Source organism: Conger conger, chromosome 3 (assembly GCF_963514075.1).
Source record: "Conger conger chromosome 3, fConCon1.1, whole genome shotgun sequence".
Classification (NCBI taxonomy): domain Eukaryota; kingdom Metazoa; phylum Chordata; class Actinopteri; order Anguilliformes; family Congridae; genus Conger; species Conger conger.
In genome coordinates, this window is record NC_083762.1 from 59870816 (window position 1) to 59897756 (window position 26941).

A 26941-nucleotide genomic window follows, 5' to 3' on the forward strand; every position below is an offset into this window, starting at 1 on the left:
GGCTAAACTAATAAAGCGCAATAACTATAATGCAGCACAGGGAAACATAATGCTTTTCATTTCACATTTCACCTCACGTTATTTGCCCTTGTTTTTACCCTGAGCTACAATTTAGTATCACGTTAGCAGGCTACTTGGCTAAATAACAAAATTAACCTAGTTGGCAGGCCTATACAGTATTTTAGAAGTTATGGTTTGTGTTCAGCAATTACAGTGACACGGTCACTTTCACAGCAAATCAGAAACATTATCCTACAAGCATTAATGACCATTTATTTAATAAGTTAGTGAATATTCACATTTGATTTGCAAACCAGTAGTGCTCCATAATCCAATATCTCCATCGCAGAACCACAGTCACAGACCTGTATCAAGTCCTTAACAGATGCCATAATGTCCTATCTGTGGCCTCTGTACTGTTTGACTATGGATCTTCAGTGTTCAGGCTGACTGATTGACATATGGAAAACCATGAATGTTAACATTTAATTGAGTCCAGCCCTAGGTGCTCCTGAATACCCCTGTCAGATCCTGTGTGTTACGAATGACGGCGCAGGGCCACGTGCAATACCTGGGGTCAATCGCTGAGGCCCTTTTGCCTCAAACACAGCATGTCCTCGAGTTACAAACGGATTAACCATTCTTGCTGTATGAGCACCCTGAGGTCAGACAAACGCGTGCGATTTTTTGACCCCCTGTAAGTCAAAAAAGCAATTCTGTTTGGACACGGGTCTCCGTTTGTCATCTCGTAATGAGGCTTCAGGCCTGGCCTGTTTGACAGCGTCCGCACCAAGCTCTTCCACCCATCCACAGAGCAGTTGCAAAGAGTCGGTTAGTTCCACAGTCCGTGTGACAGCGACTCTACAGGTCCGTGACTGGCATCACAACACCACCGTCACCGTGAACACCGTGGCAAGCAGCATCGGAACCCTCCAGGCCCAATCGGACGACGCAGAGTCGTTGGGGGTGTGTCTCATGGAGAACACTGCTGTGCTGTGATTGGTCGGGACCTCCACATTGCAGGCCATGCCTTCGCAGCAGGATATGCACTCCTGAGAAAAGCAGAGAGGGGCAGGGCATTGAATAAGGACAGACCAATTAGGACACTTGGATTAAAACTCACATTTGATTGCTTTCAGCATTTGATTGTTTTCAGTGCTACTTCTGCAGGTACCGTTTCCACTGTTTTTACCAGCATGCAACTTACAACAAAGCCAGTGAGGTAAATATTTTTAGAAGATGGTAGGAAAGATATAAGGGAAAGGCTGAGTGAATTTCACTCATACATTATGTTTTCACCAGACCCGGGTCAAATACATAATTGTTTGGATTCAAATATTTTCTGTGCTCGGTGAAACTGAACTAACCAAGAGGACCAGAAGGTGGGGTCTGCACTTTGAGGGTATTCCATAGGTTAATACACTAGGCAAGCCCAGTAAAGCATAGAAAAGTATTTGAATCAAAAACAAATGATCCAAAACCCAGATCTGGTTTTTCACAAAAAACTAAATCTGGAAGAAAAAAAGTTTTATCTCCACTCAAACCTCTGCCAATGTACCAAACTACTGGGCAGCTCAAGTGAAGCAAGTCCACAAACCTCACAAATCTCTTAAATCAGTCTCTGATCTCATGCCATGCTTTCAGTGTCAGGGTCAGGAAGGACTTTGCTTATGAAGAAGAATGTTATGCTACAATGCTGATTCAGGTCAGCTGATGTCTAGACAGCCTATAAAGTAGGTAGACTGTGTGTCTACTGAACTCCATGAGGACTGACCCCCATAACACCATATTCTATAAATAAAGGAGAAAAGCAAGCAAAGGAGGAAATGATGGTACCAACACAGAGAGAACAGTAGCAGGCTAGCAGCTTATTAAAAACATATTTAATTACTCTCTATGGCCATTTTCCATGCTGTCAGTGTCATGCATGATCCTCATATCTGCAGAAAAATGGAATTCCCACAATGGAACAGCAAGAAAGAAAAATGCTGACAATGTGCTTTTACTGTAAGTATAATTTAATGTCACAACATTACGGAAATGTATTAGGCCTTGTGCATTAACGATGTTTGCTTTATTGCAGGGTAAAGAATGGTTCTTACTCTCAGCCTGGCCATCAGTTGATTTTTGTCGGTTCTTAATGCCACCTTCATAATTATAAAGATACGGTTTGTTATAGGCATAAGTTGTAAGGCTATAAAGGGGAATTTGTTGTGTATTAATATTGCATTTAGACCAGCCAAACTTAAAGGCATACTATGTAGGATTTATTTCCATGGTTCCTGCGTTTCTCAAATAGCTAGCCATTTAACAGACGTTAGTGAAGTTGGTATTTAGTTATAGTTCAGGGTTGCACAACAAGGACCGATCCATTTCAGGACTTTGTGACAACTTCAGCTCTTAATGTTTTTATGAGTTCAGTCATATCTTGAACTGACACTTGTATACGCACCATCGACAGCCACAAACTGCAAGTGTATGCTAAAGATTTTACTGTGCTCAAGTACAGGAGTGAACCAGCATAGTTTATAGAGTTGCCTGAAAACTAAAACTAAGGTAATTAGTAGGAACAAAAACTAGCATGTAGCCATCCAGAGTCGTCTACCCATGTTATAGTTAGCAGCTAACCTATACCTGGCCATGTTACTGCAATCACATCTCTTACAAATCATAGCAGTCAGACAGTGAAAAGGATGGTGAAATCCTCGACTGACACACTGACGGCGGGCAGTGTGTGTGAGACTCACCATGTGCTCGGCGTCTCTGTGGTGCTGGCAGCCCACAGAGTAACAGTCCGCTCTGCTCACACACCTCTTGGTCACAGACTTGGTCTTCCCGTGGCCGGTAAAGTGATGCACAGTCATGCAGAACTGTGTATCTGTGAAACAGGTGCACAAGAAACACACTTTAACCCCCCCCAGCGTCAGCCATTTAGACTTTTTCCAGTGCGCCACTGCCGGTGAAAGCATTAACCCTTTCCGTCCCAAGCCTGCTATGAACCGGCTCCATCCAGATCCCAAGGGGTTTTGAGGTTGAGAAAGTTGAGAAATTTTAGTAGGGTTTTAATTGCCGCTCAAAACATATGGCAGTTATTTTGATTGGGTGAAAAGATACCGCAAACGGTTGGTCTTATGGTGTCTTATGGCACTCTTGGGATTTTACAATAGTTACGCTTGAGAGGCATATGGCACTCTTGGGACTGAAAGGTAAAACAAGCCCATACAACTGCAGAAACAGGTATAATGTATATATTTAAGCAATACATTTAAGTTTAAAACATTAAAACTATTCAATACCACTAAACCAATTTGCACTCCAAATAACTCCAGGATTTTATTTAATGCTTATATTAGCGTGTTATTTTTGTGCTGCATTTTTTGGTTTTGAATAAGAATGTTTAATTGATATATGAACAAATATAAGTTTGGGATTCATTGTAAGGACATGAAAATTTTATCCCAATCAATTTCCAGATTTATGAAAATATGAACTGAAAATATGCTGGGCCCTACATATTTGGCACCGAAAGAAAATCACCATGTTCATCGTTTCTGTACGAGCAACTGAGAAATCAATCAAAACTAATGTACTGACACTTTGTGAGCAAGTGATTATACACAACGACAGAATGAAGATGAGGTCAGAGCCCAGGTCAGTTACCATACTACACCCGCCCGCACTGGCCCTAATGACCATTGGTTTAATAAGCAGCTTCTACCAATGTCATGGTCAGCTAAAAAGCCATTTTCCTGCGATATACGAGACGTCTCTAGTGACTGGCCCTACCTGAGATCCTGCTCATCCAATTAGGCAACATCTACGGTGAAGTCAATATGCCAGCAAGGGACCTTGACCATGAGCACTCTTTTAGGCCTCTTTTGTGTGTGTGTGTGTGTGTGTGTGTGTGTGTGTGTTTGCATGTATCCATCTATATACAGTGCTGTGAAAAGGTATTTGCCCCCTTCCTGATTTCTTCCATTATCACATATTTGTCACACTGAATTGGTTCATATCTTTAGACAAATTATAGTATTAGACAAAGAAACCTAAGTAACACAATTTTTGCATAACTTTTTTCATAAAGAAATGAAATAGTCATCAAACACCCTGAGAAAAAGTAAATGCCCCCTTAGACTTAACTGCTTTCATCACTTTAGCAGCAATAACTGCAGCCAAACACTTTCTATAATTTATCTTTCACATCTCTGCTGAGCACTCACTCTCTGGACACCACTTGTCCTCCGCCCAGCGGTTGCAGCTGTAGTTGTCCACGGCATGCTCGCAGGTGTAGCACTTGAAGCTTTTGGGGAAAGGGGTCACTATGGAGATACATTATTATTTATTATTTTTAAATTTCACAATTCAAAATTGTATACTATATTTGCCTTATCTGCTTTCCCCTTTACACTGAGCCCTAGCATCAGTACAATGAAACGCTGGTTAGCGAGAACATAAAGCCTACCGTCTGCGGGAGGCACGATGTTGTAGAAGTTGATGTGATTGACGTTCCTCTCATCAGACATGGCTGCAACCAGCAGGACCTGCAGGAGCGTGGTGTGACGCAGGACGACAGAAAACGCCATCACCACGGGACGATGGTCTCTCACCACGCCTGGAACACGGAGGAGAGATCATTACTCACCCTTACCCACGGTCTGAATAGGAGGTGCTGAGGTCAACCCCCCCATGAGACTGGGCCAGTAAGCTGGCTCAGGTAATAAAAACTGGGAGAAAAGCAAAGCAATTCTATTCAGCAGGGGCCAAGACAAGCAGGTAGCATCTGAACCTGTAATTTAATGCTTAGGGGATAATTAGCTGTCAGAGTAAAAAGTAGCAGGCTGTTACAAGTACAACACATCATTTGATAGAACCTGTGATTTGCCCTCAGAGGAGATAACACTATGTCTTCACACTTTTCCTCAAACTTAGTTTCCTCTTTTGTCTGTGATGGAGCCTCCAAATGAGCTTATTTTGTTGTGAATTTAAAAAAAAAAAAAAAAATTCAGTACATGGCATTGAGTGGCGTTTTCGCTCCCACGATTGCCGGTGTCACAACTTTTCTCTCTGCTCTGCTGCCAATTTCAGTTTGGTTTGATTTCTGACAAATTACTTGCAGACATCTATGCTACCAAAGTACTTAGAAACCAATGTATTTACTTCTAATCTACTTCTTATTTTGGGGAAAGAATTTTAGCAAAATTGACCTGCGATGGATTGATGGCCTGCCCAAGGAGTATTCCTGCCTATTGCCTAGTGCATGCTGGGATACATTCCAGCACCCCCCAAAAACCTGACCAGAAATAAGCAGGCTAAATAATGGATGGAATTGTTGCAAAACAGTCAAACTTTTACCAGGAATACCATAAAAACAGCTTCTAAAAAACATTTATATATTATATTACTAAAACTAAGGTACATTATATTACACTGACCATTATCTCAAAAAGCTCAAAATAATAACTATTATTATTATATGAATAAAACATTAATTAAAAATTTTAATCCACATCTGCAGCTGTATACTTATGTAGGCAATGCAGGTTAAGCTGGGTCTGCGGTCATGTGAACCACAATGATCTTCAAAGTCTGAAAGAAGGCTTGCTGAATCGCTCACATCCTTTTCCAGGCCCTGGGCGTGCGGTCTTATCCCCTGACCTCTGACCATTAACCTTTGAACCCGAACAGGTAGCACCCATCAGCAAGGGGGAATTGAACCTGGGATGAGCCGAAGAAAGCCTTTGATGGGGTCACAATGGAGCCAACAAGGAGAAAGAGAGAGCAAGCATCCCCCAAAAAAAGGCACAGTTTGTTTTGCCAGCTGAAGATGAGGCTCTTGACAATAAGAACATAAACAGAGGGGGCTAATTGGCCAGCTTCTTGCCATGAGAGTAATTTTGTGGAGTCTTGTCCTCGACACAAAGCTGTGCTGAGCAGTACACGGATAAGCGGCGGGATTTACTCCCGTTATACGTCCCCCCGCGGTTCAATGATAAATTAATCGTACCGCCTTTTAGATCGAGTGTGTGGAGGGCCCTGTCTCAATCACGGTGAAAGGGTCTGATCTGAATAGGGCAGCAGAGCAGGGAGGGATACATTGGATCAGTGTAATGAGAGTGTCAAAAGAGCGCCCTCTTTCCCAGACCACACTGGGTGTATGTGTGTGTGTGTGTGTGTGTGTGTGTGTTTTCACAAGACAGGGGGGTACAGAAACAGGGGGGAGGGGGCACGACGTGGACCCTGGCACGGGTCCAGAGGTCCGTTCTGGTGCCGGATGGGTGGCGCCGTGGTGACTCCTTGCTTTGGGAAGTAAAGCGAAAGACGCTGTCAGACCCATCAGACCTGCCCATAAACCAGGACTCACAATACCGCAGAGCCAGCTGATTGACAGAGCCACTGAAGCAGAGGAGGAGAGTGAAAGGGCATTCGTGGTTATAGTGGCATGACAGCCCACAGACAGTCCTGTCACATTCAGAGAATATAAACAATCTCCTTTTCTGTCCTCCATTTTGGCTCCCTTATACACATTAAAATATACCTTGTGTATTTCCCTGAGTGAATTATCATTTTTCCACCGGACTCCTGTTGTTTCAAATAGGGTTGAAATGATGTCCAGGTGAATTTAAATAAAATTCCCAAAAAGGTTTTTGTGCGAAACGATATATGTATGAAATGCATTCTAGAAAAGAGAATGCAATTGTCACAGCGCATAAGAGATGAACTGGAAGATTTACATCACACAAGCACAGCTGCTTTAGGTTGCAAACACGCAAATCCTTTCGACAAACAGGCGCCTGCCCTCAAAATGTCATTTTTTTAATTTGCCTTATGTAGCACTAAAAAACAGGGCACAAATAATCCCTGCAACTATGAATGGATGACATATTTTGACCAACAATACAACAGAATGGAATCATATGAGGAAAGGAGTGGCATTCAATTGGTCAAGGTACATTTGATAAACCTTTTTTAAATTCATTAGGAACCAACAAAAAAGAGGCCTGCAAAACACGCTGTCTTCAAAATAAAAACAATTGGTGGCGCCAGCACACATTCCCAGCTATGTTTGCTCGCTAAACAGGGCTAATATGCACACTTGCCTGGGGAAAGCTTTATTATTGTTAGAACTGTTGCTATGGACAGACACTCTTTGACACTTCCAGAGCAGATACTAGCTCATTCATTTTATCATCAGGATTCTAGTCTCCAGCCAGACTGCTGCCATCATGTGACAAGACAATATCGTGTATGACAACACTCAACATTCCATCAGGGGAAACCACAACACTACATTACAAAAGACCGATGCACTGACTCTTCATGTCTACATCCAAATATACGGTCACATTACAAATATTTTGAGTTTGCTTATGTCAGATATATGAGCTACAATGCTAGTGATAATGACCCCAACACTAAAGAGCAAATAATGATATACACCAAGAGTAAATAACAAAAAAAAAGATGATATTTACTCCTCTGAGAATGTATTCAAGTGGATGCCAAATAGATCTTAAGTAGCATTCATAATACCTTAATATTATAAAATGTAATATGGCATTACTATTGTCTCATCACATGCTTCATAACTTCATTGCTCTAAACTTGTCATAATCTATCTTACATGTGTTATGAAGACCCAATTCAAAGAAAGTGCTAGGTCAATCTACCAGCATAAGACATAATGACAAACAACCTCTCCTCAAGAGGACATGCATCCCCTCTTTTTTAAAGCACGTACATTCTCTAGTTTCTAAACCTCACCATCGAATCATCTAATCAATCAGCAAAATCAGATGGGGTAGAAATAGGTTATAATAGGTTGAAATGAAAACATACTCATACTCTAAGCCTTCTATGGCACATGACTGGGCACCCCTGACATAAGCAGTGACATACCGTGCATAGTCATACAGAATATCCTTCGCTTCTTCCACAGCCACTGGTTCCCCTCCTTCAGCAATCTTCACTTAAGGTGGCTAAGTAGCTAGTTGCGATAAAACAGAGCGCCATCAAGCTACCCGCCATTGGTCCGTCGCATGCACAGGCCTAACTCGATCCCAACATCACTGCAGAAAGCCAATACACGAAGCATGGCAGCAGAGAACTGTAACAGTGTGATGAATACTCCCATCTGCTACAAATAAAAATACGATTGGCTATTTAGTCCATCAGTCAAAAATCAGACTCCGGTTCATTGTGACAGTAGAGGGATTCAATCAGGATTCCAAAGGAGGAGTCCAGATACACATGGAGACAGCAGAGAAAAAAGCTGATTGGATGAGATTTCATGGACATTGACACTGGTAAATCCTTCCCAGTGTGAGGTGTACTGCTCAGAACGTAATGAGAGATAATAATAGATCGACCAGACTAATGAAAAACCTTTTTATTATATCAATTATCAAGAAACATTTTTCTTCATTTTGTGAGCTGAAAATTAAATGGTTCTGCTTTCAGAGAGTTGTTGAAGTTTGACCAAAATGCTCTTACTTGAAAACCAGGAATGTTTAGAATAAAGATGAAGTTTGATTTAAATGCTTTTTTTAAAACTGTGAAATGGTTAGAATTGAGAAGAAGTGAATAAGTCAGGATGAGCAATTAGAACTGCATGTCTGTTCAAACACATTGAGCTGCAAAGTACAGTTTGTTTAATGAAAGTGCAGAGAACACTTAATCAGGTGTTTACAAACCATGCCATTGGATACGACCTGTTTTGACTAAGTGATGCAGGTCAAGCAATGTGGGTCTTTGCCGAAAAATGTTTTGAGTTAGTGATCACCAGCCCAATTTGCCTGCGTCATTATAGAGGCGAAAGGTTAAGACAGCTCAGCTTTCATAGAGTGACAGAAAATATTAAGGCGGGTTAAGAGAGACAATGTGATGTTATATGACAATTGATTGGTTAGCTATAATGTATAAAGACTAGGATACTTCCTACTGTTACTTTGGAATTCTCTGGTCTCTGGGAGCTTATTGCACGGAGCACACAGATTCCCCAGATTAATCTGTTTTATTTTAAACAAAAGATTTGTAATGAGCAACTATTGACTCTGAATATTTCTTCAACATCATTGCTGCCAATACAACATCCGAAAGTGAATGGGCTCCAAGTAGATACGACTTTAGAATGGATTTCTTTGCATTTTTTCATACTTTTAAACACAATTTTTATATAAAACTTCACACATGCATTTAGTGCCCAATAAACAACATATTTACGACACCAACTCATTTTAAAATGCTCACGTTTCCCGTAAATCTTGGGCCGTCACTGAAGGCCTTGAAGCCATTGCCAGTTTGTCATGTCTGTAATTGCATATGACATCTTCCAACAGAATCTACACACCCCACCCTCTAGAAATAGCTTAACAATGAACCCCCACCGCAGTCCAACTTGAAAGCAAAGTGGTGCCATTCGTCAGACCCAGTTCACTGGTAAAGTGCTTTTTTTTTTTCTTTTTTTTTTATCAGTTCAACAATCTGCAGGCTTTACTTTTGCTGGATTTTAACCTCTGACCTACAATCCTATGACCTATAAACAATTCCCAAATACCTAACAATTAAAAACTTTGAAAAAGGTATTTTATCTCTGCATGGGAAGCAGAGGGCATGATTCTATATCCACCCTGTTCAAACAGGGACAATATGGCTTTTCTTCATGCTGGCTTCTCCCATTGATTTACATGCATGGTGCAGACACTGGGGTTATACAGAGCCATAGCTTCCTTGTGACACCAATTAAGCAAAAGATTAAGCAAGCATTCAACTGAACTCTTTACTCCATATCCCCCATTTTCCTCTCACTGAAAGTTTAAAACTCTCAAAATATCAAAATAATCTGATGGATTAAAAGCAAGCCCAATATCTCAGAAAATAAGATAAAAAACAAGGCAAGAGAAGACAAGAGACATCAATCGTACAAGGACAGCAGATTTCAGGTAGCTAACAAGGGGAACCTATATGTTTTTTAATCAAAGACTCCAAAATTGTTTTAGGTTTGGTGAACTTGAAAATAATTATGAATGGAGTTCTCAAGCCCTACTTTTAGTACTTCACAAACGGTCCACTGAGCCAAAGCCTGCCGCACACACACACACACACACACACACACACACACACACACAGACAGACAGACAGATACGTGCACACACACACACTCAGGGGAGGAGACAGACAGCTGATCCTGCAGACTCATTAGTCGAACAGGTGCAGCTAAGGCTAAAAAATGAGACAGGAAAGGCAGATGATTAGGATTACAGAATCACTTGATGTTGCTTTTCTGTTTTCACACGCCACATTTCCTCCTCAACACCAACAGGTGCGTGCTCTCTAAGACCATACAGTACACTAGTCTACTAAGGAAACTAAGTAAAAAATTATGTATAAAACAAAAAAGAAATTCCAGATCAAGCCTTTTTTTGAGCAAATTCCTTCTTCACTACACATGTACAAGTCTTGAGGAGCAAGTGTATATACTGCATGTTTATAATGTGTTTGGCACAAGCATTCGAATTTCAAGGCACCAAGGCAGTTTGTTTACACGTTTTTAAAAACACAACTGGACATATAATGACATGATCACAAAGAAAAGCATGAATCATTTTCAGAGAGCACCCAAAGGTGCCCTCAGGCTGGTCTTCAGTTGACTGATGACACGACCTAACATGGTCCAGAGAGTTTGACGTCTGTGACCTCCTTGTGACCTCTTTCTTAACCTGAGCTCCGCAGCAGCCCTCTGAGCTCTAAATGCAAAGTCAAACATCCATAAAATGTTTTAGAGGGGGCCGTAAATCTGTATGGCAGACTCATGGGAGGTCAGAAAGTATGCACAGCCAAACTTGGGAGTGGCTCAGTCGGCAGCAACTATGCTGAGAGCAGACTCTGTCCTATATGACCAAGTTAGAGCCCTGGCTAAGTTATCAGGTGACTATATCTGGAAGACGCAGTAGCAGCACAAAATTTCCAATGTTGATTTTAAGTCAGACTTGGTTGCATGGGTTACCATTACATACATTCCTATCAAAGTAAGTACCTCCAGGTACATACAAGTTACCAGCTGTAATCAGTGAGGCATGGCTTTGCTCTGATAAGCTCTTAGCTCTCTCATATAGTGCTGTAGAGTAATTGTGGCTTTCAGGTAAGTAGATTCAAGTACCCGCAGGATACCAGGTGATACCAGTGAGAGACATGGCGTTCTGGTTATCGGCACTACGTCTGTCAGACAGTGCGGTGGATTCACTGGCTGTCAGGTGAGCACACCTGAGGAAGGCACACTCTAATGCAGTGCTTTAGACATACAGGTGCAATCCCTCGCAGAAAGCAGAAACTCAAAAGATACAGAGTCAAAGAAAATCACAATAAACACAATAAAACTGCACATTTTTCTAAATCTCTGGAATGGGTCTCAACAAGCTGAAAAATAATCAAGAGATCTTCAATCGCAACTGCAGAATGTAGGTTGAAAAAACAAGCAAAAAAGCAACAACAAAAAAGAAAAAGTAAAGGAGTGAACAAGTTCCAACCTGACTGACAGTTTGGCTGTGGGTCCCCACAGACTCAGCTTGTATACATAATGGCCCAGAGCTGTCTGTTGCGTGACATCTTAACCAACACTACACAGTGAATATCAAGTATAGTCTTTTCAGGCCATTCTGTGGATAAGAGACCCTGTGATTAATTATAACAAAGCTAACTGCTAAGTGACATTTCTAGTGACTGGTAAGCTGAAAGCAGTAGGAATCAGACAAAGCAAAAGTGAAACCTGATGAAGCAATGCTGTCAGGTTCTGCCAGCTACAAGAGAACAGCGAAAGTACTCATTACATTACATTACATTACATTATTGGCATTTGGCAGACGCTCTTATCCAGAGCGACGTACAACAAAGTGCATACCCATACCCAGGGATAAGTTCGCTGAAAGACCCTAGAGGTAAGTACAATTTCAACTGCTACCTGTACAACAAAGATAAGGACAAGGGCCATTTTTTTTTTTTTTTTTTTTTTTTTTTTTTAACAAACAAACAAACAGAGCAAAAGTGACCAAAGTTAACTATCCAAACACTGCTTACCTAGCCAACTAAAATACCGATACACAAAGCAAGTCACAGAGACAACAATTAAGGTTCACAGGGAGGTAGGGAGGGATGGGGAGAGGTGCTGTTTGAAGAGGTGTGTCTTCAGCTTGCGCTTGAAGGTGGGGAGAGATTCTATAGTTCTGACCTCAACGGGGAGTTCGTTCCACCACCGTGGAGCCAGAACAGACAGTAGTCGTGAGCGTGAGGTGGAGGTTCTGAGAGGGGGAGGTGCCAAGCGGCCTGTGGAGGCTGAACGAAGAGGTCTGGCAGGGGTGTAGGGTCTGATGATTTTTTGCAGATAAGCTGGGGAAGACCCTACTCCAGTACTCCAGTCCTGAAAGCCACAGCAGAAAATAGATGTACATACACTGTAAAAAAAAATATATATATATATATATAATAATTTTCTCAGTGAACAGTTTGTAAAAATGACAGGATTTCACGGTTTATTCAAAGAACTGCCTGATGGAATAATAGAGTTTATATTATATTATTCAGTTCAAGAAATGATTTACATTTTTGTCATTTAGCAGATGCTTTTAATCCAAAGCGACTTACAAGTGCATAGGTTCTTCCACAAGTTATTTTCACAATTGTTTTATTTTTATTTTTTTTACAGTGTTGAATATCCCACTATAATATCATATATTATATAGTATAACATATTTGCATGCAGAGATGCATATTTTTATTTGATTTTTATTTAAGTTATTTGAAATTTTTATGACATTTCAATAAAATGATTGAAAGCACAAATGTCAGTAATGTTTTTGTTTTTACCATTTGTAAAGCGAAAAAGACATTCCATTCCAAAACAGAGGTCCTTTGACAACCAGTAAGTGCCGTAAAGCATCCGCCCCTGCTACCCTTCCTGATAAGAGGTGTTTAGTCAACTCTTCGCCCAGAATATCTACAAGCTGTCAAACTGAGAACAGCCAGAACTTCTGTGAGTGGCATGAGAGCAGTTTCACCAGAGTGGTGCTGCTGTGTTTAAAGGCCCACATGCATCAGCGTTTATTTTCTGGTTTGAGCATCTAAAAACGCTGACAAAACGTTTGCAAAGAACAGGGACGCAGGTTTTAAAAATTTTTTTAAACCTAAACCTGTGCCCAGAGCCCAATTCCCCCTCCCCTGCCCCCTCCACCTTCTGTGGTCAGCTCTCGGTGTTGAAATTTAGCAACAATAATTATGCAAAAACATACTTCATGTCACGTGGGAAATAATTTGACAAGCAGTACAGGAAAATAGTAGTTAGACCCTAAGATATATATACTTCAACCAGAACTGCAACTGCTTTACGTGAATCAGTATGGAACACAAATCAAAAGCTCCAGAATGATATGAAAAGCTCAAAAACACAAAAAATATGTGTGTAGGCCTTTAATTAAGTTTTAACTAAGTTTACCAAAGGTTTAAAGGTACAATAGGTCATTTTTTACTCCTAATGGTCAAGAGAGGAATTGCAGCAACAAACACCCTCAAACCACAAAACTGCTTATCCCTCCCCCTGCTCTGTGATGTTGAAACTTTATTGGCTGTGGCAATTATAAACAATTTTCAACCTATTAATTATTGTAGAACTGTTGTACAGTTTTGGTACAGACTGTCAACTGTATATTTAGAAACCTGAATTTAAGGACTGTAAACACAGAGGGTGAGTCAACATGTCAGTGAACCTTTTCCAATGATAGAAAGGGATTAACAATGGGGTAACAATGTTTTAACATAAAAATCTTACCTTTTGTACATTTAATGCATCATAGCAGGCCTAAAAGGGACCAGTGTGTGAGCTCACCTGATTTTCTTTCCCCATAACACAAAATAAAATAATAAATACATACGCAAATATAATTAGATCACTTTTGAAGAGCCTTATCTTTGGTCAAATTCTGGCACTGTGACTCATGCTTTTCACAGTGCATCCGGAAAATATTCACAGCGCTTCACTTTTCCCACATTTTGTTATGTTACAGCCTTATTCCAAAATGGAATAAATTCATTTTTTTCCTCAAAATTCTACACACAACACCCTATAATGACAACATAAAATAAGTTTTTTGGAAATTTTTGCAAATTTATTAAAAAATAAAAAACTAAGAAATCACATGTACATAAGTATTCACAGCCTTTGCCATGAAGCTCAAAATTGAGCTCAGGTGCATCCTGTTTCCACTGATCAACCTTGAGATGTTTCTACAGCTTAATTGGAGTCCACCTGTGGTAAATTCAGTTGATTGGACATGATTTGGAAAGGCACACACCTGTCTATATAAGGTCCCACAGTTGACAGTGCATGTCGGAGCACAAACCAAGCAGGAATTCAAAGGAATTGACTAAATTGACTAAATGACTAAAATGAGGCACAAATCTGGGGAAGGGTACAGAAAAATTTCTGCTGCTTTGAAGCAGTGGCCTCCATCATCCGTAAATGGAAAAAGTTTGGAACCACCAGGACTCTTCCTAGAGCTGGCCGCCCGTCTAAACTGAGCAATCAGGGGAGAAGGGCCTTAGTCAGGGAGGTGACCAAGAACCCGATGGTCACTCTGTCAGAGCTCCAGCGTTCCTCTGTGGAGAGAGGAGAACCTTCCAGAAGGACAACCATCTCTGCAGCAATCCACCAATCAGGCCTGTATGGTAGAGTGGCTAGACGGAAGCCACTCCTTAGTAAAAGGCACATGGCAGCCTGCCTGGAGTTTGCCAAAAGGCACCTGAAGAACTCTCAGACCATGAGAAACAAAATTCTCTGGTCTGATGAGACAAAGATTGAACTCTTTGGCGTGAATGCCAGGCGTCATGTTTGGAGGAAACCAGGCACCGCTCATCACCTGGCCAATACCATCCCTACAGTGAAGCAAGGTGGTGGCAGCATCATGCTGTGGGGATGTTTTTCAGCGGCAGGAACTGGGAGACTAGTCAGGATTGAGGGAAAGATGAATGCAGCAATGTACAGAGACATCCCGGATGAAAACCTGCTCCAGAGCGCTCTTGACCTCAGACTGGGGCGACGGTTCATCTTTCAGCAGGACAACGACCCTAAGCACACAGCCAAGATATCAAAGGAGTGGCTTCAGGACAACTCTGTGAATGTCCTTGAGTGGCCCAGCCAGAGCCCAGACTTGAATCCGATTGAACATCTCTGGAGAGATCTGAAAATGGCTGTGCACTGACGCTCCCCTTCCAACCTGATGGAGCTTGAGAGGTGCTGCAAAGAGGAATGGGCGAAACTGCCCAAAGATAGGTGTGCCAAGCTTGTGGCATCATATTCAAAAAGACTTGAGGCTGTATTTGCTGCCAAAGGTGCATCAACAAAGTATTGAGCAAAGGCTGTTGAATACTTATGTACATGTGATTTCTTAGTTTTTTCTTTTTAATAAATTAGCAAAAATTTTCAAAAAACTTCTTTCATGTTGTCATTATGGGGTGTTGTGTGTAGAATTTTGAGGAAAAAAATGAATTTATTCCATTTTGGAATAAGGCTGTAACATAACAAAATGTGGGAAAAGTGAAGCGCTGTGAATACTTTCCGGATGCACTGTATATAGCATTTGGAACAAACATCAAGTGAAGCAGAGATACCACACAAACCTGCTGTTATACAATTAAACTGGATTATACCATTATATCCCTTGTTATTTTTTTAAAGTTTTTTTTAAGTCTTTCAAATATAAAATATGTAACACCGAATAACAACAGCAGTAAATGTGAAATACTAAAATTCACAACCACTAAAAAAAGGATAAAACAAAACATGCATGGTTCTGTCCAGATCTTTAACTCCGGGGTGGTAAACCTATATAGCCGAGCGATAAAGATAAAACTGGAGTCATTCATGCTTTAAACAGTAACTCACTCCCAGACACTGATCTGCCCTGGAGGAGGTATCGGTCTAGTTCAATCAAGATAAAAGTGTGAAATCTAACGGTCGTGACTGGATTTGAAAGAGAAAACTAGTGCTATTGGTGCCAAAGATTTCAGCTGTTCCAAGTTTCCAAGAGAGACATGTTGTCTCCCTGGTGCAGATTTATAGCTCAGAGCTACTCTACTCCAAGCTTTGCTCTGGTTTATTCCTGTTTGAAGGTACATACACCTCCAAGCTGCTCATTCTTAGAGTTGACACCTACAATCAATTAAACTTCTATAAGACGCATCATTTATTGCCAACTTGATTTATGAAGCCCACTATCAAATTCAGATGAACAAACATATTTGCAATATTAAGTTAAGCTATCTTTTTTGTAATTTCTTTCCCTACTTTTTTCCGACTGATATTTTCATTTTAATGATATGTGCTACCTTTCAGAGGTCCATCTTAAGTGATCCTCACATTTACAGTCCTCCAAGAGAGCAGTGTTTCAGAATCACCTGCTAGCTGACATGTTGACAGCTTAATTATTACTCTCAGTGACTGTGTCGGCACAGGGTGACCTGACACAAAAGATCAAGCTATAGATCAGGAGTGTTGTGTAGATCCTTTTCAAACATGGCTTATCCCATAGGGAGTTAGATTTTACTGTACCATACAATACGTCCACAAGTATCAGTGGCTAGATAGCTGGTTCAACACCAGCCAAGTGATGCAAGCTATCATTACAAAACCCAAAATGGGCAGTGGTGTGGAGCAGGGGTTTGGGAAGCAGAATAAAGGTTTCAGGTTTCAATTTCAGTTGGGACACTGCTGTCTTCACTGAAAGCATTACTTAAAGAAACTTAAAGAAAAGTTTCTTACTGAAAGGATACTTAAAGAAAACCTGAATTCGGAAACCCAATTTATTCAGAACATAACATATTATCAGAACATATCTCGCTGGATAATATGCAAACACTGCTACTGTTACAAAAAAAAAGAAGTCAAGAATAAACTGAACAGGTATTGGTAGAAACAGATAATTAAAGTAAAAAAACAACAACCCTGAAACCCTGAAGTTTTTTTTTAAATGTCTTGGTTTTTCTCTTTCTTTCTTACTTGCATGAATCATTCCCCTTTAGCATTACTCCCTTTCTTCCATTTTTGGCAAAATGTCACCTGTATATTGTTACAATTCTTTGAATTGCTGTACGCAACACTGCTGACAGATGAATTACCTCATCTTGTTGGCACAGGGATAAACAGGAAGTGCTGGACAGGAAGGAGGACCCAAGGCCATACCTTCCCAAAAAATCACAAAGGGGTTAAAAGTAGTAGAGTTAAAAGTGAAACATTTTCATAACTTTGTTGCAGAGACCTGAAACCAGCCCTGCCAGATCCAAGATGAACAAAATCATCTATCATCAACACAAAAAAAAACCTTTGACAGTCTGACTGACAGAAAATTTGGTACATGGCATGTTTGTACTGGTCCCTACATGCTACATCGAAAAACAACTGGACATGATTGGATAAAAAACATGGCTGCCACAAGCAATTAATCATTCTGCATTTTTGGTTTTTAAATTTAATCCAAATTAAAACCATCTTCTTGTGAACCGTAAAGCCATTTCACATGAAAAATGGTACCTAGCATGTTTGTATTTATACCTAACAAGATCCTACGTCAAAAACCAACCATGCTAAAAGTTACCAGTACCATAAATAATGACATACGGTCTGTAAATGAGGCTATGCTAGTCATTGTTCTGCTAATCATTCTGCCGCAAGACAGTGCATACCAAGTTTGTACATGACCGATAAAAAGCACAACTTGCCACAAGAGATTTTTCAATACTGCATTTTCTGGACATTTTTTAATCTATAAAAATCCAGACTTGGTAAATCAGCTCAAGCCATATTCTGAATGAAAGGGCACAATATCGTGAACAAGATACAATGAGAATGGTATTTCTGAAAAGCAAAACTGTTAAGAGGAATTTACAGCTTTACACGCGCATTGTCCGATTCTGAAAAATAATAGTCAAGAATCTTTTCATGCAGCGTAGTTGATACTGACATTATCCTTGGCACGAATCAAGTTTGTTTTTGTTCAATTTGCATCACATTAATTAGGTAGGTTTCTCAAACAGTATTATTGTTTCGACAAAATAAGGTTGAAGGAGTGGATAAAGCTATGCTAATGATAATAATTATATTAAATAGATTAGCAAGTGGACTTAAATCATTAAAATCCAAACAATTCTCACATTTCTCACAGGGGATATGTGTACGATAGGTGACCCTGGTGTCAAATTTAAAAACAACAGCCACATCTCTATGCCCCTTCTATCGCACACATTCTCCACACGGATTCCAGGCACTTTAGTTTCCCCCTCACATTCAGGTAGAGAGCCGGAGAAGAATAGCAAACACAAATCCTGTGTTGACTATTCAAAACGGCTGTGAAAAATGGCAGTGTCACGTTACGGCGTGCGGGTATAGCTTTGCACATTTAAGCGGGTGAGATAAATCAAACCTCCCCATGCTGTGTAGGGAGGTTCTGCAGAGGGCTTATGTGAGTCTTCTGCTCAGTTTACATTTCTTCTGACCATCAGTTGGAAACCTGCCTCCTTCATGTGAGGAGAGGTACGATGGTTCAGAAGTTCCTATTTTACGGCATTTACACGGCACATTCCTCAATGGGACTGGTTACTGTGGAAACCATGATATGAGGGGTGGAGATCCTTTTTATGAGGTAAAATGAAGAGCACATAATTTTTATAAACCCATTAAAATACCACCCCCCTTTTTCCAGTGGTGTTCCTAGGACACACACCTATGCAAAGTGCTAAACCTATCCACCAACTGTGGGCTCCAAAGGTCTGAGACCACATTGAAAATCCTTGAAATAAACAGAAAGTTTTAGGATTTTGAAGAATGTTAAACAAATGAAAGTTAGTTCAAAGCTTTGCCGGAACTACTTGAAGACCAAAGAAGAGCAAGGAGTGCTGCACAATCCACAATCACCTGACCTCAACCCCATTGAACATTTATGGGGACACTTGAAGACTGACAAAAGCCAAGCATTCAGTAGCATCACAAGATTCTCTTTGGAACACTGTCAAATAATGCTGGGATAACATGAATCACCAGGTTTTGGACAAATTTGTGGAGTCCTGCCAGCTCAAGTGCACGCTGCCATTAAAGCAAAAGAAGGACATACCAAATAAAGAAATTCATGTAAATTTTTTCAAAGATCCAACTTCTCACTCAGATTGGTTTGCGGATAACATAGTAATCTGTAATGAAAAAGTTTGTAGTGAATTAGAACATTTTCACTAGCGGTCTCAGCCTTTTGGACTGCATATGTGCAACAAAAAATCTTCTTTGTGTCAGTTTTCATGAATACAGCGCTTACCGTTTCACTTTTCCTGTGAAGTGATCAGAAGGATAAGATCAGTGCACAGAAAAAATGCTAACTAATAAATTCTCCACAAGCCTTAAAAAGATTTTAAAAGAGGCACATTTTTAAGAAGATTGTAAAACCGCAAGTTTACCTGCATTGGCATAGGTCAAAACTCACAGGAATAAAATAAGTTCTTACGCAGTCAGCCTTCAACCTTCAAGGAAAACAAAACACAAACAAAACAGGATGAGAAAAGAATCAATCTGCGCTTGAGGCTCATTTCCACACAGATTCCCGCCACTCAGACTCATTACCAAGCTGCCCCTTCTACAGGAAGTGGCAGGGTTAGCATACTTAAAGCTAACCGGCAGGGATATAAAGCCTGAGACTCCACTACAGGCCTGTTTACCGATGCTGACCGCCCAGAAAGACAGATACCCTGTTGTAAAGCACTCCACACAATGCCCTGTTAAGGTTTAGCACCTTTCCTGTCTAAAGGAACAGGATGGCACCCCGCTGTGTAGCATGTCTGGAGTGTGGTAGTCAATGAGAAGGACCCCAATCAGGGTTGACCTCAACAGCTCCCGCCCTAAAGGTCAATGAGAGGGACTCCAATCATGCTCGACATCCAGAGCAAAGACTCTGGGCAGACATCGGACTGTGGCTCTTTGGGGGAGGGGAGGTAATTTGGGCTAAAGCAGCAATAAATCGTATCTACATGAAAAAGCACATAAACATTCCTGGACTGAGCAGGCTTTGATATGCAAGCAATTCAACAAGACGTGCAGAAACAGCAGAAATTATATGGTCAGGTCAACCGAGACTCCTTCTCAACTGCTAGCCGGGTACATTACTCATGGGTTTTCTGAAAATCTTTGTTCTTTTCTTGAATCAACACACCCAGTTTGTTTTTGTTTTCATATTTCCTTTTGCGGGGGGGGGGGTTAGCCTCCAGCAGATTGACGCCAAGATCCCAACAGTGTTGTCCCTGGTAGGGATTCCTTTTCCAAAAAGTCCTAGAGAACACTGTATGGCTCTTACTTACAGATACTGTATAAACTATAATTACTAAACAGTTAAGTTTCTCAGTATTTTCCCTGTGTCTTACTTACTTCCCCAAATTCTCCATCACTGCATGTTACTACATGTCACCACTTAACCCGATTCCTGTGCACACTGACCCGACACCCTTCTTCTGTACCATCATTACACGGGAGGGAGGAACCAGGTCACCTTAATTAGCCATCCGGCGGCACCTCCCCAACCCCTCCCGGTTCTCCAACTGCAGGTTCCACAGTGCCTCGGAGAAGCGGGACCCCTGAACAAGGCCGTTCTTTGTGCGCCCTTTCACAGGAGAAATCGAAACGCTTTAATTCGCCTGCTATTCAGGCAGCGAGCAGTTCGGCCGGGTAAAAAGGGGTCGAAAAGGACCAGTCTCGGGTGTCGTGGGCCTGGATTCCGCCCTCCCCCCGTGATAACACGCAATTAAATCAAACCATACTTGGAAATTGTATGACACATGCGCAAAAGCCAGCCAGTCAAAATCAACAGCTGATCCCACACTAAAACAGTATGTGTTCTTAATCACATACAGTAAGGTACCAGTGTCGAGACAATCAATGCTTTTCCCTATAATTTCAGCAGGTAAGTATACATTCAGTTAAGTATACGCTCAGTTAACTGCACAGATGTCACCAGATACTATATTTAAGGCCGGATAAATAAATAAAAATCAGGCATGGCACATAGCTGGTATGAGTGGCAACCAGCCATAAGGCAGGTACCTGGGATGCCCTCGGCAAACCATGCCGGATCATACAAGCTTACCTCTCTTCTCACAGGTATGCAGGCAGAGAGATCGAGTGCTAAGATGGAATACCGTGATCCCTTCTGGACTGGATCACTGATTAGGCTATGCAAAATATGCTCCCAGGACACCTGCTCGGACAAGCTTAGGAGACCTGTTGATTTTCTGCTGCCAGACACAACTGTGAGCTATTTTTAAAACACTCCAGAGCACAGCTGTAATCTTGCCTTTTTTTAAAGGGCTGTAAATTGGCCCTCCCAAGGGTTTTCTCAGAAAAGGCTCTCATTATGAACACAGCAAAAGCCCTATAGCCTAGACATCACAGATCTGAGCTTATGTCATTAGCCTACACCAGGGGTGTGGAAAGAGGGCCTGCCTTTCATTACCTTATTAGCACAACTGGTCACGTGATCTGACATTTTAGCTACATTCTCTGATGCGCTCAATGAAACTTGTTGCTGCGGTCTAGTCAACTAATGAACCAGTGTCTGGCTAATTTAGCCAGGGGCTATTGGTGGTAACAAAAACCAGCATACACACAGGTCCTCCAGGACCAGAATTGGCCCCACACTGGCCAACACAGCAAAGACATGGCCATTTTTCCCCGTAGAGGTTGACTTGCTTACCATTATGAATTCCTTTCCATATTAGCGCTAGGCCTTTAAAAATGACATTGGCCGCCAGACCCACACCGAAAGGCCTGACTCCTGTTCTAGTACGCCACGTCACTAGATGGTGTAATGCTGCGTACTGGCTGTACTCAACTCCTACTGCAGTGGCGCAGTGCATCTTATACATTTTTTTGATATAAATATACATGATACCGGACCTACTGTGTTGGGGGAAAGATGTAAGTAATGTGCAGGTACAGATCTCCTGTGGACAGTGCATGAGTTCTGCGACAGAGGAATAGTAAAGATATACTACAATCATCATACTGTATGCACAAGAAAAAGCGTCCGGCTGAACAAACAGCCAATCCAGCATAATCATCCTGACCTTTGACCTCTACCCTTTACAATTTAAAGGGCCACAGAGCAATGCTTGCCGACTGCTCAGATAATAACCACAAAGTAACCACAAAATGTGACCACCAACTGTAGAATTTCCAACAGCACACATTTTATTTTCCTGATTTATTTGTAAAGGCAAAGGCTGCAATAAGTCTTTAATGGGATAATTGTTTCTAAATAAACTTTAGATCAATTAAAAGTTAAACTAAATGTGAACTTTTCACCTGTTTTACTTCTAAAAAAAACTCTGTATTTTCCCACGAGGATACCAACGGCCAAAACACTTTGAAACGCTTACAACTTTATTAAATCGTTTTGGAGTTTGCACTCGTCCTGTTCAACAATTCATTCAGTTAAAAGTGGGTACCTTCACATTTCACCCTCAAGTAGCCAGTTTGATAGAGTGAATAATCAGGCCCTTTAAGCGGCGATTAACTTTATTTCATTTTAAGCTGCTCGTTAGGCGAAGAAAGGGTTTCAGTGGTTTTAATTAAAGAATCACAATGCATTTCTGCATTTACAAGAGGATCAATAAAGCTTGGCCCATCCATGTCATGCCTCGTTCTGCTGGTTCTTTTGTTGACAGCGCTTTTCTAATGGTCTAATCTTCCTGGACGATGAGAGATCGAGAGTTCTGTTGCTCTCCTTTTAAGATTTTTTACCCTTCAAACAGCCTTAACCATTAAGGCTGAATGTGCTCTAGCTGTAAGCTGCACTACTGTGGGGTTCTGACAAGACAGCTGAAGAGATACCGGCAAATTAAACTTTGAGATTTCAATTTGACTCAATTATGTGTGTGTGTGTGTGTGTGTGTGTGTGAGTATGTTCCCTATGCCCACAGAGAAAACAAAACAAAAAAAACACGCAATATGTCCTCAGAAATCAGAATCAGAAGATTTAGGAGCCTTAATAATCGCGAATGCTCAACACGCACAGCAGTGTGCACCAAGCAAAGCGTGACTGACAGCAATAATGGGTGAAACCACTTCCAGTCCAATCCAGGGCCAGTCTATTATACTGGCGTACTATATTTCATTAACATGACGAGGTTTTAACAAGAATAAGAGGTCTTCTAGGAACGATATCTAATGTGATTCTCTATAAAAATATAACTGTACTATATGGACAAGGAAGAGTCACTTGTGTAAAACTGAACCAAGCTCTAATATTTGATAGTCACCATAGCGAAGAGAGTGAGATACCCAACTTAACAAGGAGAACTTAGAATGAGAGAAATTATTTCAAGATATTCCTTTAAAGGCAACTAGAGATATACAGGAAGGATAAATCATTTTTATTCTTGTTAGGCAGCACATTTTAATTTGAATGATTTTAATCAAACATAATATTGTGATATATACAGGAGTCCAGACGTTAATTGGTTAATCGTGTCGAGCCGAAACACTGACGCTGTGTAAGAGAGAGCAACAGATGTGTCATATCCATAAAACTGAAAAAACGTCACCCTCTCTGTCATATTCTTTCTTTTCTCTGTCTTTCTCAGCATGAGAGGGCACATGTACACGTTGAATTTAACAAGGTTGGTCGAACCGACTTTACGCAAAGCTGTAAAGTTAATGAGTGTTGCGTGGCTCTACTGCGAGTTCCTGACTAACAACTGCAGGTCTGATTCCCCTTTGTGAGTTCAGTTTTACAACACTGTGCCAGTGACTGAAGAACTGAAGTATCCATACTTTGGATTCCTGTGGTTTCTTACAGGTTGGGAACAGGACAAGCCTGTGGCACACTACACCCTAAAACACCAGAGACAGCCCAAACAGAAAAACATTTACATAACAGCTTCAAGATACTGCAAGGCCAGACCAACATCTTATTCAAAGTTGATGCGACCACAAAAATGATCACTTCTCGTTTTGGATTTGAAAAATGGGTTTGAGTTGAAAATTGAGCCGAGAGCCATGATATCCAGGCTGACTATCCTTCTCTACAAAAGCTTTGCTGGAATTCTTGGGACTCGCAATAGAGGGAAAACTGCACCAGTACAAATACAATGTTGCGTCCCTCAGGCATACCAGAATCCAGGATGGCATTCATTAGAGCAGTGGATGAACCTGCAACTACCATGATTACTGCTGGTTTCCCACACTATTAGGGTACAAACCACTCACAGCTGCAACAAATATCAAGGCAGGCTGAGTACACAGTAGGTATGAGAAAGCTGCATGGCAACAATAGGTTTTGAAAACACATGATGCCGTTTTCAAAAACCCAGCAGAAATCCTTAATCAGCAGTGAAACTCCTGACACACAGTTTTATCACTACCCTGACCAGAGTCCCATTATCTCCATTCTCTGATAACACTGTTAGCTATATATCTCATCTCCACTGTGTTCATCACAATGATACTACACCCAAGTGAGAAAACACAGGCAACAGAAAGAAAACAAAAGGTGCATTCCCCACATAAAATGGCCCTGGATAAATCCCCAGGTTTCAGTAGTGCTAATGCTTGACGTATGCTCTTTTCCACAAAAGATGCTGGGGGTATTGACCCACTTTCTGCCCCCATAATATTGCACATTTTAGATATCTACTTGTTTGTTCATGGTCAATAGTTGTGAAGGGCCCCAACTGCCCCGCTCTGTAAACATCATCACTTTGGCAGGAAATTCAATGGTGAATTCTTCTCTCTTCAATGGTGAATTCATCAAAACAGCAGTTTGTGGGGGGCTAATGGGCACACCACCCCCCACCCCCCCTCACACACACACACACACACACACACACACCTCTATGTTTTCCCACCATCTCTTGCTCACCATCCCTTTGCCCTACCTCCCCCTGTCCCCCTCTCCCTCGCTCCCTCCCTCCTAATCAGAAAGGCACTCTACAGAGCCAGTATGACTTCAAGTGGAACAGACCTGCCTGTGATCCGCCCTGCCAGTCAGTGTCACAACAGGAAGAGGGGGTAGTGACCTCACTCTTGACCACTCTGATGGAAAGGAAGTGGACTGATGTACTGAGATCTCCTCCACCCCCAACTCCTCTTGAGATAGAACCGTCCGGGTCGCACCGATTAATCTCCCGGCAACAGGGGCCAACCTGTCAGACCGGAGGCATTGCTGAGCGGTGATGTGCCACAGTTTCGGGTTGCGAGACAAACATAGAGGGTAAGATTTTGGGGGCTTCAGCCTGCAAACGTCCAGCAGGGGTGAGACCCAGCATTCACACAAACAGAGCTTGTTATCACAACAACAACAACAATACGAGCTCCTGGACCGAAGCCACCCGGATCTCCACTATGTGTGGAGATATGCCAGTTCCCCACACGGCCAAAGCCGGGGCCTTTGCCACCAGTAGAACCCAGGACATGAACTGGAATCACAAACCGACATTTTGGCAGAGTTCCTACTCCAGGTTAGGAGTTCCTACACAACAGCCTGTCTTTTTTTTCCTCCCCAGAGCCGATCTTACCCAGAGCTTGGCCCAGCCAATCACAGGCCTTTAAATGCTTAATTCTGGAATGCACACCAATGCTGCAGGGTGATAAACAGAAAGTAACAGAATGGAGAAAGAGTGACAGTAACACAAGCAAACTCTCTCAATAAATGCACACCGAGCAAAGCCAAGGAGAGAAGACGACATTTGGCGGGGGACTGGGGAGCCATTCTAATGGAGTGAAACAATAAATGCTTGTATTGAATTTAAATTACATTACTTAGCTTACAGGGTATATGACCAGTACCCTTTATATTCACAGAGATTTCCTTAAGTGTTAAGTGACAGGATCAAACAAGGGTGAGTGGCTCCGTGTTTGGACTCTTTACTTGACCGCAAACAAGTTCCCAATATGGTACCCTCAGCTGTCTTAAATGGATAAACATTAACTAGCCTACATTTAGAGGTCGGAAGATTCCTAGGTCAGTCTACAATCGCATCACGGCAAAAAAAAAAAAAAAAAATATATATATATATATATATTTTTTTTTTTTTTTTTTTTTTAAACCTCTATCAATAGCTTGTTATCGTGTTAAGGCTTAATTTTGTTTTCAAAAGTTATTTGTATTCGCCCAGTTTCGTTGTTCTACACTACCCTGCTTTAACGACTGGAGCCTTCAAGCTTTCATACCCGCAGCTGGGATGGATTCATAATTATTTATCCTTGTCCAGAAGCTGCGTAGCATTACGTTTCAAGACGCAACAAATGAACATTGTCAGTCATAAAAGTTTTCCAGACATCTTCAATAAGCCTATCACAATGGCCTTTGTCCGTTGGATACAACGTCTGAAACAGCTGGCTACTAGACGTTCAGCGCTAAATAGATTGCAAACGCTCTGAAAACACAATGGCTAGCTGAAAAAGAAACGCTGGAGCAAAATCCTATCGGTCAGTTTTATAATTTAGCACATTATTGTGAATCAACATTCTGTCAAAACACAGAAACCTTTAAAGGAAAATGTCTTTGATTTATGTCGGACAATGGCTAACCTTGCATTTAAACTTCCGTGTGTTCTCAAAGTTTGTTTTTTTACTGAATCAATGCACTCTAAAATAAAACAGCCGATATGTGAGTCACTGCATAAATCATTAAGAACGTTCTTACCTCTTCTGATTAGTAAGGAAGTTTATAGACAGTATTCAGCTGAGGACAATATCAGATCTCCCAATTGAGCAACAATCCCGCTCCACAACAAGCACCCAGTCCCGACCACTGACACGCGGTTGGAGAAGGGCGGGGCAACACGGAGGCGGAGATATAGCCAAGGCAGGTGAAGTCGTTTCTCCCCAAAGGGAAGAGACGAGAAAAATAGCCTCAAGCCTAAAACCTCT

General features: G+C 41.4%; 1 protein-coding gene across 6 annotated transcripts; it reads right to left on the minus strand.

The window, feature by feature from the left end:
* Nucleotides 1–259: 259 nt before the first annotated feature.
* Nucleotides 260–26879, minus strand: LOC133124779 (ly6/PLAUR domain-containing protein 6B-like). 6 transcript variants are annotated; one of them, XM_061236259.1, is made up of 5 exons: nt 26715–26879; nt 4463–4612; nt 4221–4319; nt 2748–2878; nt 260–1052 (listed from the first exon to the last, which is right to left on the minus strand). In XM_061236259.1, exons 2-5 carry the CDS (start codon nt 4581–4583, stop codon nt 882–884), a joined length of 522 nt encoding a protein of 173 aa, XP_061092243.1. In that variant the 5' UTR covers nt 4584–4612; nt 26715–26879; the 3' UTR covers nt 260–881. The 6 variants fall into 6 exon arrangements, with proteins under 6 accessions (XP_061092243.1, XP_061092242.1, XP_061092241.1 ...); XM_061236258.1 differs by lacking the exon at nt 26715–26879 and adding an exon at nt 26600–26710; XM_061236257.1 differs by lacking the exon at nt 26715–26879 and adding an exon at nt 26240–26330.
* Between the last annotated feature and the right edge of the window lie 62 nt (nt 26880–26941).

What these genes read in the sequence shown, in the direction of transcription:
- LOC133124779 (XM_061236256.1), bottom strand. Translation starts at nt 5,696, where the DNA reads ATGGGTGCTACCTGTTCGGGTTCAAAGGTTAATGGTCAGAGGTCAGGG. An exon ending in CCCAGGGCCTGGAAAAGGAT is followed by an intron (nt 4,613 to 5,614) that starts GTGAGCGATTCA and finishes TCCGTGTTCCAG; the next exon opens with GCGTGGTGAGAGACCATCGT. An exon ending in CATCGTGCCTCCCGCAGACG is followed by an intron (nt 4,320 to 4,462) that starts GTAGGCTTTATG and finishes GTATCTCCATAG; the next exon opens with TGACCCCTTTCCCCAAAAGC.